Source organism: Mustela erminea, chromosome 2, assembly GCF_009829155.1.
Source record: "Mustela erminea isolate mMusErm1 chromosome 2, mMusErm1.Pri, whole genome shotgun sequence".
NCBI classification, from domain to species: Eukaryota; Metazoa; Chordata; class Mammalia; order Carnivora; family Mustelidae; genus Mustela; species Mustela erminea.
Genome location: NC_045615.1, coordinates 156807602 through 156820554, shown reverse-complemented (window position 1 = coordinate 156820554; position 12953 = coordinate 156807602). Strand labels below are relative to the sequence as shown.

The 12953-nt window shown below is 37.7% G+C and overlaps 1 protein-coding gene across 4 annotated transcripts in view; it reads right to left on the bottom strand.

Moving 5' to 3' along the window:
• The window catches only part of LOC116584072 (alpha-fetoprotein-like), a 45548-nt gene that overhangs the window by 21208 nt on the left and 11387 nt on the right, over window positions 1–12953 (bottom strand). For all 4 annotated transcript variants that reach the window (XM_032332045.1, XM_032332042.1, XM_032332043.1 and 1 more), the window contains 4 exons: window positions 11766–11863; window positions 10373–10502; window positions 3903–4117; window positions 211–343 (listed from right to left, as the gene is read on the bottom strand). In XM_032332045.1, coding sequence (XP_032187936.1) covers window positions 211–343; window positions 3903–4117; window positions 10373–10502; window positions 11766–11863 — 576 coding nt within the window. The remainder of the gene's footprint in view (window positions 1–210; window positions 344–3902; window positions 4118–10372; window positions 10503–11765; window positions 11864–12953) is intronic.

Genomic DNA, 12953 nt, shown 5'->3' with positions numbered 1-12953 from the left:
GTAAGACAGTGACTCACATAGAAAGCTGCTACAGTGTGATGATGTGGTCTTCAGTTTAGATGAAAATCATATTTGTTGTGCAGCATTGGTGATTAGCAAGAAGATGCACAATCATTTTATATAAAATATGGCTCTACCAACATCTCTGGAATTTTTCCTATGTTGGTAATCACTTATGAGTAACAAGTTAAAAAATAAAAAGGCATTTACCCCACGGCTATAGCATTCCAGAGGATTTTCTAATTTACAGCAGTTTGCCAATAAATTTTGATAGACCGTATCCACTCTTAAAATCACAGGAACTGCCAATTCTGAGTGTCTTCTTGAATATTCATAAAGAAACCTGTACCCATCCATATGAAACATATTAGAAAGTTAACAGTAAAATTCAGAAGTCATGAATTTTCTTTCAGAACCCACTTACAACTATGAAATTTATTCAATATTTTCACTGATTTTTAGACATTTGGAAATTTGGGGAGGATGGCAGGGAGGTTTAATTGACTACATTTTGAGATAAGGAAATAGAATCAATAAAATTACTTGATTTTTCCAAAGTCACACAGGAGTGGGGTCAGATTCAGAACTTGAAACTAAGACAATCTGATTAGCTGATAGTTTCTAGTTCGGGGTCACTAACTTACTTTTATGAGAAATTAATTTCCAGTGTTTGGATGAGAGCACATTTTTCTCAATCACCTTGGAGGCTAGATTTTATAAGTATTGGAATTTTTTTGACAAAAAGTGCTAGCTAGGTCTTAAATCATCATCTTCCCCTCTTTTCCAGCTAAACTTTGAAGCTTGAGTGGTTCAAGTATAATGTACACATTCTTCTGGGTCATAAGAAAGAGAATTTGGACCCTCGAGTGTTTACAAAGGAATCACAGAGTAGCAGGAGGCACCTTCCAAGTGATCTTATCCAACCCCTCAGTAAGTAGCTGGAACACAAGAGCCTAAGGAAATTAAGTGGCTTGACCTACATTCCAAAGTTTATGCATGACAAAGCTCGTCTTTCGAACTCTGGTCTCCCAACTAATAGCTTAATGTGATTTCCACCCAGAAGTTGTGCCTATCAACTTTTCCAGTACCAAATGTAAGTTGAGGAATGAGTGGGTTCAGGCAGTGACATTTACTTTCATAAGCCATATCAAATGTAATTTCAGAATATAGTCCAGGTTATTCTACAAAGAGCTTTGGAGAAAACTCAAATTCTTTTGCTTTGCTGGAGTTTAATTGCTCCAAATAAGGCTTCACAAGGTGACTTTGGAAATACTTCAATCACACAGCAATATTGGTTTAATATTGCATATTGAAATCAGTTTGTCTTGCACAAGTTAATATGCATTTTGGAATGGACACCTGAGATGTTAATATTCCATCAATCTAATCTCTAAGTGCTACACCACGCTTTAGTAATAGGTATTAAATTAATTAGAATAGAAGCGCTCACCAGGTCTACCAATCTGAAGCCCTCCTGAGGGATGAATACCTTGGAGCAAAGTTTGTAAACACTTGATCCTCTCTGTGTTTTTAAAAATTCTGTATTAGTTGTCAACACTTAAAAATCAAGCGGCTTCCAGCTTCTTTCAAAAATGCAGTAGACCTGGGCACCTGGGTGGCTCAGTTGGTTAAGCAACTACCTTCAACTCAGGTCATGATCCTGGAATCCTGGGATCGAGTCCCACATTGGGCTCCCAGCTCTAAGGGGTCTGCTTTGCCCTCTGACCTCCCCTTTCATGTTCTCTCTTACTGTCTCTCTCTCAAATAAATAAATAAAATCTTTTTGAAAAAATGCAGTGAAATAAGTCAAGCAGAGAGAGTCAGTTATCATACGGTTTCACTTATTTGTGGAGATAGCAAATAGCATGGAGGACAAGGGGAGATGGAGAGGAGAAGGGAGTTGAGGGAAATTGGAAGGGGAGGTGAACCATGAGAGACTATGGACTCTGAAAAACAATCTGAGGGTTTTGAAGGGGTGGGGGCTGGGAGGTTGGGGGAACCAGGTGGGGGTATTAGGGAGGGCACGGATTGCATGGAGCACTGTGTGTGGTGCAAAAACAATGAATACTGTTATGCTGAAGAAAATAAATAAATTTTTTCATCACTAGCCATCATGGAGATTCAAATTAAAACCACGTTGAGATATCACCTTACACCAGTTAGAACGGCCAAAATTAGCAAGACAGGAAACAACATGTGTTGGAGAGGATGTGGAGAAAGGGGAACCCTCTTATACTGTTGGTGGGAATGCAAGTTGGTGCAGCCTCTTTGGAGAACAGTGTGGAGATTCCTCAAGAAATTAAAAATAGAACTTCCCTATGACCCTGCCATTGCACTCCTGGGTATTTACCCCAAAGATACAGATGTCGTGAAAAGAAGGACCATCTGTACCCCAATGTTTATAGCAGCAATGGCCACGGTCGCCAAACTGTGGAAAGAACCAAGATGCCCTTCAACGGATGAATGGATAAGGAAGATGTGGTCCATATACACTATGGAGTGTTATGCCTCCATCAGAAAGGACGAATACCCAACTTTTGTAGCAACATGGACGGGACTGGAAGAGATTATGCTGAGTGAAATAAGTCAAGCAGAGAGAGTCAATTATCATATGGTTTCACTTATTTGTGGAGCATAACAAAAAGCATGGAGGACATGGGGAGTTAGAGAGAAAGGGGTTGGGGTAAATTGGAAGGGGAGGTGAACCATGAGAGACTATGGACTCTGATAAACAATCTGAGGGGTTTGAAGTGGCGGGGGGTGGGAGGTTGGGGGTACCAGGTGGTGGGTATTATAGAGGGCACGGATTGCATGGAGCACTGGGTGTGGTGAAAAAATAATGATACTGTTATGCTGAAAATAAATAAATTAAAAAAATTTTTTTAAAAGAAAATAAATAAATTTTAAAAAATAATAAATAAAAATTAAAAAATAGAAATCATCCATAAAATCACCATGTAGAGATAATTAGTAGTAGTATCGTGGTATACTTATTTCTAGTGTTTTTCTATGCCTAAATAAAAACATATATTTACAAAATAGGAAAAAAAAAATGCAGTAGACCTTACGACCCAGCAATTGCACTACTAAGTATTTACTCCAAGCATAAAAACATAGTGACCTGAAGGGGCACATGCACCCCAACGTTTACAGCATCAATGTCCACAATAGCCAAACTGTGGAAAGAGCCCAGCTGTCCATCAACAGATGAATGGATATATATGTGATACACAGACACAGACACAGACACACACACACACAATCGAATACTACTTTCCATTTGCAACAACATGGATGGAACTAGCAGGTATTTTTCTAAGCGAAATAAGTCAATCAGAGAAAAACAATTATCATATGATCTCATTCTTATGTGGAATTTAAGAAAAAAAACAGAGGATCATAGGAGAAGGGAGAGAAAAATATTCTTTAAGATGAAATCAGAAAGGGAGACAAACCATAAGAGACTCTTAATCATAGGAAACAAACTGAGGGTTGCTGGAGGGGAGGGGCGTGGGGGGATGGGTTAGTTGGGTGAGGGACATTAAGGAGGACACGTGATGTGATGAGCACTGGGTATTATATAAAACGGATGAATCACTGACCTCTACCTCTGAAACTAAAAGTATATTTATATGTTAATTAATTGAATTTAAATTTTAAAATAAAATAAAATAAAAATGCAGTAGACCCAGCCAGCCCAAGCCTGCATCCCCATATGCTAACCAGTGGCTGAGGCCATATAAGCAGCTGCCACCTTCAACCCCACCAAGCATCTCCTCTTGAACAATCTGAGTCACCATTCATATTATGGGCTCCTCTGTCATCATTCAAGTCAACAACCCTCCCCCCAAATTCATAAATACAGTATTCCATTGTGAAGATTTTACAAAAATCTGTATTACTCTTGCAGGAAATCATCTGGCTCGTAGGAGAATTGTTCACACACAGATCGGTCTTCTGTAAATCTGCCGAGTGGCAAGGATGCAAGATGAGGCTTCTGCTCGTTTTCTGAGCTGATCACGCACTCCCCTCGGAACGGCGCCGGCTGTGCACAGCACGGACTGATTTTGCTGGAGAGGCTCAACTGTTTGGAGCAGGTATAGTTCATAAGCTGGCTCTACGAAACATCGAAAAGAGTTTGGTGTTTGATGACTTCATTCTGAACTTGTTTATTTTTATTGTTATTACCAGAAAACCAGAGAAAAACTTGACATCTTCTATCGCTTTATCTTTGGCAAACTGAGAGACCAAAAACATCATGTATCTAGTGACTCGCTCTAATAAAGAAGGCTTCTCTATCTGACCTCACTCAAGGGTCACAAGCTCCTTTCTCATCTCTTAAGGAACTGAAGGGGAGACAGACTATAGTATGTTTCCATGGTTAGCCCCACAAGATATAATGCAGAGTTTTATTGTCCTGCTATTGTTGTTACTGTTTTAGGATTCCAGTGTGGAAAACATTTTTTCTCCGCCATTTACCACATATATGGCTATAATATTACTATTATGCTTACATATTTAACATATTTACTGATATGCACATACACAAATAATTACGTGTGTGAAAAAGTTAATCGCTACACTTAAGAAACTCACAATCTAATTGGAGAATAAAATAATTAACGATTGTAATGCAGTATAACAGAAGTTGTAGGAGACATGCATATGTGATGCTTCAGAAGAAAAAAGATTGGCAATCCAGGGTGGCTGGAGGTCGGAGTGAAGATGTTACACAGTTTAGTCCTGAAGGACAAATAAAAGTTACTTGGAAACTAATGAAGAAGAACATTCCAAAATTATTCATCTTTATATGTAAGAAAATCCTGGAAGTGAGATTATATGATGTATTTGAGGAAATGGCATATAGGATATTTGGGGGTTACTGAGAAACTGTAGTTAAGAAATGATGGATGGGGCTTACTCTGCAAAACAGTGTGGAGCTTCTTCAGAAAGTTAGAAATAGCACCACCCACCATCCAGCAAGTGGACTTCTATATATTTACCCAAAGAATACAAAAATACTAACTCAGAGGGGCTCATGCACCCCAACATTCACAGTAGCATTATTTACTACAGCCAAACTGTGGAAGCAGCCCAGTGTCCACTGACTGATGAATGGCTAAAGACGAGGTGGTATATATGCAACGGAATATCACTCAGCCATCGAAGGAATGAAATCTTGGCATTTGTAACGACACGGATGGAGCTAGAGGGTGTTATGCTAAAAGAAATTAGTCAGTCAGAGAAAGAGAAGTACCACATGATTTCACTCATGTATGGAATTTAAGAAATGAAACAGATCGACGGGGGAAGGGGGGAAAGAGGCCAACCATAAAACAAACTTCATTTTGAGGGTTGATGGAGGGGAGATCGGTGGAGAATGGGCTAGGAGGGTGAGGGGTTATTAAAGAAGGCACTTGTGATGCACGAACGTGATGAACCCCTGAATTCTACTCCTGAAACCGAAGGCCATTCATCTCAGAGTATATGTGTAAAATTAAAAAGGAAAAGGCCAAGAACAGATCAATTGGGAATATCAATTTTTAAAGGGTAGCAGAAGACGGGAAGAAAATTGATGAAAGAAATTGTGAGAATACAGATACACCAAGTAGATGAAAAGCTTCTCCCACCACTATCATCTTCTAGACACACCTTTGCCATCATCACTGGAAAAATAAATGAGTGCAGTGGTTGACAGCTTTGGCTCTGAAGTCAGACTTCCTGACTTCTTGACTTTGCTACTTCCCACCTTTGTGACCTAGGCAAGCTGCTTTGTCTCTTGATGCCTCGATTTTCCTCATCTATAACATGGGGTTAAAGTAATACTTCCTAAGGTTGTGGGAACAAAATGTGTTAATAATTATTAGGAACTAAAAAAAGAGCCTGGCCCAGCTTAAGTACTATAAAAATATTTCTTGAATAAAAGTGAAATGCTTAGAATTAGTGGCTGACACATAGAAATCATTTTTAAGTTTTGTACTATAACAATTATTATATAACCCCAGAATGTTGGTATAATAGTGTCTTGAAGTCAAAGAAAAGAGAACCCTACAACATAAAATTGAATGATGTTGACTGAGTGATATAACAGGCTGATAAGCCCTATTAATTTTTACATTTGGTATTAAAAATTGACATCTATTATAAAGATTATGTGCTTCTTGAATTGGGTGTGATATTATGAAGCATCACATGGAATGATATAAGCACTGATGAGTGTTTAAGAGACTTTCCAGGACACACAATTCAAAGGCATATAATCCATACACCATTCCTAAAAGCATTAGGAGAAACACTCTAATGATAAGAGAATTAAACCAATATGAAAAATAAACAGTAAAAAGGATGCACTTATCATGATGAGCACTGAGCAATGCACAGCATTGTTGTATCAGTACATTGAACACCTGAAACTAACATAACACTATGTTAACTATACGGGAATTAAAACTTTTTTAATGAATAAATAAATAAACAGTAGAATACAGTGTATGAAAGAAATGATAGTTCAACTGAAACCATTCTGGTTAACAACGTTATTAAAAAAGAAATAGTACATCAACAGATGAATGGATAAAGAAGATGTGGTATATATACACAATGGAATACTATGCAGCCATCAAAAGAAATGAAATCTTGCCATTTGCTACAACATGCATGGAACTAGAGGGTATCATGCTTAGAGAAATAAGTCAATCAGAGAAAGACAACTGTCATATAATCTTCCCTGATATGAGGAAGTGGTGATGCAACATGGGGGCTTAAGTGGGTAGGAGAAGAATAAATGAAACAAGATGGGATTGGGAGGGAGACAAACCATAAGTGACTCTTAATCTCACAAAACAAACTGAGGGTTGCTGGGGGGAGGGGGGTTGAGAGAAGGGGGTGGGGTTATGGACATTGGGGAGGGTATGTGCTGTGGTGAGTGCTGTGAAGTGTGTAAACCTGGCGATTCACAGACCTGTACCCCTGGGGATAAAGATATATTATATGTTTATAAAAAATTTAAAAAAATAAAATTAAATTTAAAAAAAAGAAAGAGAAGAAATAGTACCAAAAACTAAGAAGTCAACCTAAACAACTGAAATAAAAACAGCTGAACAGAAAGCACGAACAATAATGGAAATTTACAATCATAATACAAATGACTGGGAATGTTTTCGTTCTTGTGTTGGGTATCAAATTCATGGATGTCCACTAAACAATTATGTTTATAACAACAACAACAACAAAAAAACAGTTAAACAAACCTAAGAGAACTAATAAAATTAAAAGTAGAAACCTAGTAGAATTAATAAATAAATCCAGGAACTTTGCCTTGGAGAAGACCAAGACATTAAATAGGATCTTTCCAAGGCTAATTAAATAAAGGAGAACATGCAAATACAAGGAGAAAAGGAAGCATAATTACACACTTTATGTTTTTAATGATCAAATAATAATATTATTATTTCAAACTCAATACCTAAATGAGAAAATGCTGATAAAGGAGACTTTATTTAAAAAATGTGTATTATAAAATCTGACCCCAAAATGGTGCAGTTGATGCTCATTAGTCACAATAGTTATAAATTCACTGAATTTCTGAATACTGACTTATCAGCCCTAGTGGAATCCAGGATTAGTTCCTTGCAAGTTTCTGGTCACATTTCTGTCATCAACAGATCAAGACCTAACCTTGTGCTATGTGTGTTTCTTTTTAAAGACCCCTTATTTAATATATATTATTGATTTATTAATGTTGAACTAATACATCTAATACATTATTTTCTCCCAACACCCTAGCACTATGCTTGGGGGCCATTTCAAACAGCTAACTCACCAACAAAAAAACACAAAAATGTGGAAAACGTGGCACTAGACTGCAGAAAGGATGCTTATTTACAGTACGAGAGCTAAAACAGGAAGGCAGAGCCTTGTCGTGTTCCCTCCCAACTGGGAATATGGGTGTCAAGCAACCCGAATTCTCCACTGTTCTGAGCGTGCCCAAGTCTGCAGGCAACCCCTAAAGTGCCATGAGAATTGACTTGGGGGTTACAGATAAATGTTGGAAACAGGTGAATTCACAAGCACTGAATTAATAAGTAGTGAGGATGGACTGAAAAATGTCAAAATAAATCTATAGCAAGAGAAATGGAAAACTGTCCCACTGGTTTCTGTCTCAATCCCTGTTCCAGTTTCATGGACAAGTTCTTTCAAACCTTCACAGAACAGGCCATTCTCAATACTGTTACATTATTTCAGAGATTTTGAGAGGTAAAACAGTACAGTTTTGGAAGGTAGCATAACTGAATAGCAAAACCTGAAAGTTCATGTAAACATAAATGCAAAAATTTGAAAAATATGTATATATAAAATCCAGAAATATAGCAAAATGAGATGGGTCTAATCAGTCTAAAGATGGTTAAAAATTAAGAAATCTTTTAATATGATTCACCAATGAATAAGTTATATGAAGTCAAATGGTGATCCTAAGAAAACAGAAGAATTTACTAATGTAAAGAATTCATCCTAATTAAAAACAAAACCACCTCAGGACACCTGGGTGGCTCAGTTGATTAAGTGTGGGACTCTTGATTTCGGCGCAGCTCATGATCTCAGGGTCATGAGATCCAGCCTCTTACTGAGCTCTGTGCTCACGGCAGAGTCTGCTTGAGATTCTCCCTCTATACCCCACTTCATGTGCACGCTCTCTCTCAAATAAATAAATAAATAAATAAATAAAATCTTTAAAAAAAAAAAAACCTCTAAAATAAGAATGAAAAATCTCTTAACACATACACAGTATCTTTCTCAAGTCAACAACTTTACACCTGTTTCCATGAAAGTCTGGACCAAGACAGGAATGCTAGAACCATTTATAGTTATTTTATATTGTTTGTGAATGCTAGCCAACACAACGAAATCATTAATGATTGTTCTGGGCTTCCTGACATGGTGTAGGATTTTAAATGAAGTTGCTGGCATAGGTATTATTTATGTGCTAAAGGATATTAGAGATTTTGCTTTGTTTTGTTTCAATTATGATTGAGTCAGTCAGGCCCCCATTTTCTCTTTACTTTTCTCCAAGTTTACCTAATCTTCACACAAATCACATTCTAATAGCCTGTCCTGAAAAGCCAGGACTTCTTCTAAGTAGGCAGGGGACTGCTCCTTCCAGCACTGGTTGGGATTCCTGCCATACAGAGAGAAGCTCAAGGACATTATACTGTCCATCTCCAGGTAGGAAGGGCCACTGGCTGTGCCCACCCTTCTCAACGGTGGGGCTGAGTATGTCACTGACTTGACAACCACAAGAGGGACCAAAGAAGAGCTGTGGTCCGACCCCAACTCTGTTCCAGCGAAGTAAATAGTTGGGGATGTAGAATCCGTCTAGACTGAGTGTCTGCGTGATGACTTTCTATTTTCATTCCCATAGTTACTCATATCCCTTAATCTTTCATGGACTGGGACTAACATGGCTGAAGGTGGGGGCTTCTGTCCATAAGAGTCATGGACGTCCCCATGAAACGATGATACTAGTCCTTCTTTGTCCCTGGGTTTTATTTATCATGATGACAATTATTCAATTTTCTAACTTGCAGAATGGTAGGAACATGACTTGTAACCTGTGATTTACTAAAGCCTCATCAGGTTTTTGACAGTTACAATTTTTCCTTCTCTGGAATTGAGAGAACTTACACTTGGATGAGGGGAAGGTGAATTCTGTGGTGTTCACGCCCCCAAACCCCAGGCCCACATCCTTGTCTTCATGCTTCTTTTTTTCCTCCAGGCTGAAGTGGCCTGGGGATCTGGGTTGCAGTTTTGGGACTTGCTTGGGATTCAAAGGTGAGTGAAATGTAAACTTGGAAGGAAATTAGAGGTCAACTCTAAAAATTAAAGAATAACAGAATAAAGTGGAGAAAGACGGGATAAGTAAGGAAGAAAGGAGGGATGGAAGGAGAAAACTGGGGAGGGGGAGAGGGGAAAGAAGAAAATCATTGCCTGAGCTGGGACAAGACAAGAGGGGAGACATTACTGATTATCCTACTGGTTAGATTCAGAAATGCTCATGACTTTGTTTTAGATTCATTCCGTACCATGGTCACCTTTCTTTAAGAATTGAAAGTTTGGGGACACCTGGGTGGCTCAGCCGGTTAAGCATCTATATTTAGCTGAGGTCATGATCCCAGGTTCCTGGAATTGAGCCCCATATTGAGAATCCCTGCTCAGCGGGGAGCCTGCTTCTCCCTCTTGCCCTTCCCCTGCTTGTGCTGCCCCCACCCTTTGTCAAATACATAAAATCAAAAAAAAAAAAAAAAAAAAAAGAATTGCAAGAGTTTTCAAGGCTTGACGTTTTCAAGGCTTTAAGAAAGGAGAGGCTCTCTCTCACCCTGCCGAGTACACATGTGACGACGTCTCCTTCGCAACAGGCCTGATGTAGATTTTGTGCATCCACAGCCAGCCTGGCAATTTCAGAGAAGTTACCTTCTGGTAGTTTTTTAGTCAGCAGAACCAATTCCCTGAAAAGAAAAGTAAGTACTTCTTTAACCATATTTTGAATTCAATCCTTTCTAAAAAATCAGTCCTAGTTCATTGGGTAACCAAAATAATAGAAACGCATTTGCAGATGTAGGAGAAAGAGAGTATATTTTAAATGCTTCCTGTTCCTGGGAGGGAGACAAACCATAAGTGACTCTTAATCTTACAAAACAAACTGAGGGTTGCTGGGGGGAGGGGGGTTGGGAGAAGGGGGTGGGATTATGGACATTGGGGAGGGTATGTGCTTTGGTGAGTGCTGTGAAGTGTGTAAACCTGGTGATTCACAGACCTGTACCCCTGGGGATAAAAATATATGTTTATAAAAATTTAAAAATTTTAATAAATAAATAAATAAATAAATGCTTCCTGTTCCTTCGAGGATAACACTCAGAGCCACACAAAGATCTAAATCACAAAACACATGCCATTCAATTCATAATCATGCAAAATATTCAAAATTTTCACCATTGAAATGATCACTTAACGAAGCTGAGTCGTTTTAATGGGTAATTTGAAAATTTATCTGACCTGACTCTCCAAGTAAAATTCTTCATCATAAAGACAATAATTCTAAGAGTCTTGGGTCTCCCTCGCTTCTCCATTGACAACCGAACAACATCCTCCAAATTTCTCCAACAATAGGGAAAATGGGCCTGCCTTATAAACAGTACGACGCTTCCATCCAGCCCAGCGCTGTCCCAGCCTGGGCAAGAAGGTGACAGAAGGAAGGATACATCCCTTCACAGGCAAACTGGGACAGAAATACAATCTGGGCCAGGAAAGAGGCGCACTGAATAACCTCAGATTCTCCTTGGTCCACATTCTTCCATCCCTACCCAAAAAACACCACTAGGTTTTTCTGTTCTGCATAACATGGGGAGCCAAAACCTTTCCTACCCTCCCAGAGAAACAAATACACTTGGTCTGCCAGCCTTCGTTATGGGGAACAATTAAGTGCTTACATATTCATGTACAGAATCTTCTGTGCACTAACGCAGAGATAAGGGATCTGACCAGATGGAAGAAACTGAGGCAGAAGACATTGGGTAGAGATGAGGATTGTGCGGTTTCAAGCCCAGCTCTGTGTGCCCTGTTGACAGGCAAGTAGCATTCGTGTGCAGAAAGGAACAAGGTTTGCACTGAGAGATATAATTAAATGTAAGAAAAATGATTTTTCAAATGAGTTTGATCAAATGGGGTGACCCAACAGCCACAGGGTCCACATATCTCAATCAGTAACTTACACTGCTTTTGCTACTTGGTGCTTGAACTTAATCCCAATTTCACACAAATGGTGATGCCTCAAAGATATTTCTTTAACGTATTTTTTGATGGGTTCTAGCTGTAATTAGAAAAACAACTCATCAAAGAAATGTGGTTGTAACAGAAAAATCACTCTTGTCATTAGTAAACAAGAAAGAAAAATAAAAATTGTCTATCCCCTCAAAATTAGAAAATCTTTATTTCTTATTTAAAAGAGACCAAATGCAAAAGCAAAATGTGGTTTGTTTTGTTTGTTTCTTTGTTTTATAAAATAGCATCTTATTTCCCAGAGATCACGTCTTCTAAAACCTCAAACATTTGGAATAAAAAGAAGACATGAAATCGAGGAAACAAAAGTCCAGAGAGCCACAAGAATAAATTTCAATGATGTCTTACAGTTGTATTTGTTTGTATTCAAGTTACTAGCTCTGTCATCTTGGACATGTTTCCTATTGCTTATCTACAATATATGCTCCAGTTTTGTGAAATACATTAATGAAGTCACCCTCCCCCAATATATTCATAGTTTTTAATCCAGGATTTTTACTTTGGAAATTATTGCGAATAAATTCTTCTACATAAATAAAAACACAATTATGCAAAAAGAAGAACATGCATGTTTTGTTACAATGGCAAAATTTTGGAGACAAATAAAATGTCTCAACAGAGTGATGGTAAAATAGATAATAGCACATTAATTTTGACAAGTAGTATACTTCTAATAAAAAGGAGGCATGTTTAAATCTCGAATCAAAACTATATATTCAGTGTGATCACAACAATGTACAAAATAAAATCTGTGAATGCAAAAATGAATAAAAGGAAGTACACTAAAATGGTATCTGTGTACTAGGAATATTAGTAATATTTTAAAATTTGGGAACAGCTCTATATTTTGACTTAAACTCTATAATGACCATAGGTTAGTTTTACCTTGGCTAATTGTACCTTATAGTGCTATTTTTAAGAATAAGTAAAAAGATTATACAAAGGCAATATTCAAACCACAAAACTAGCACAATAATTAAATTTTAATTTAGTAATTATTAAATATAACTAATTATATTTTATAATTAATTATAAATGTAGTTATTACTTTAATCCTGATTTTGTTATAGTACACTCATTTAAAATCTAGTACAAACAAGTTGTCTACTTCTTCAAAAGCC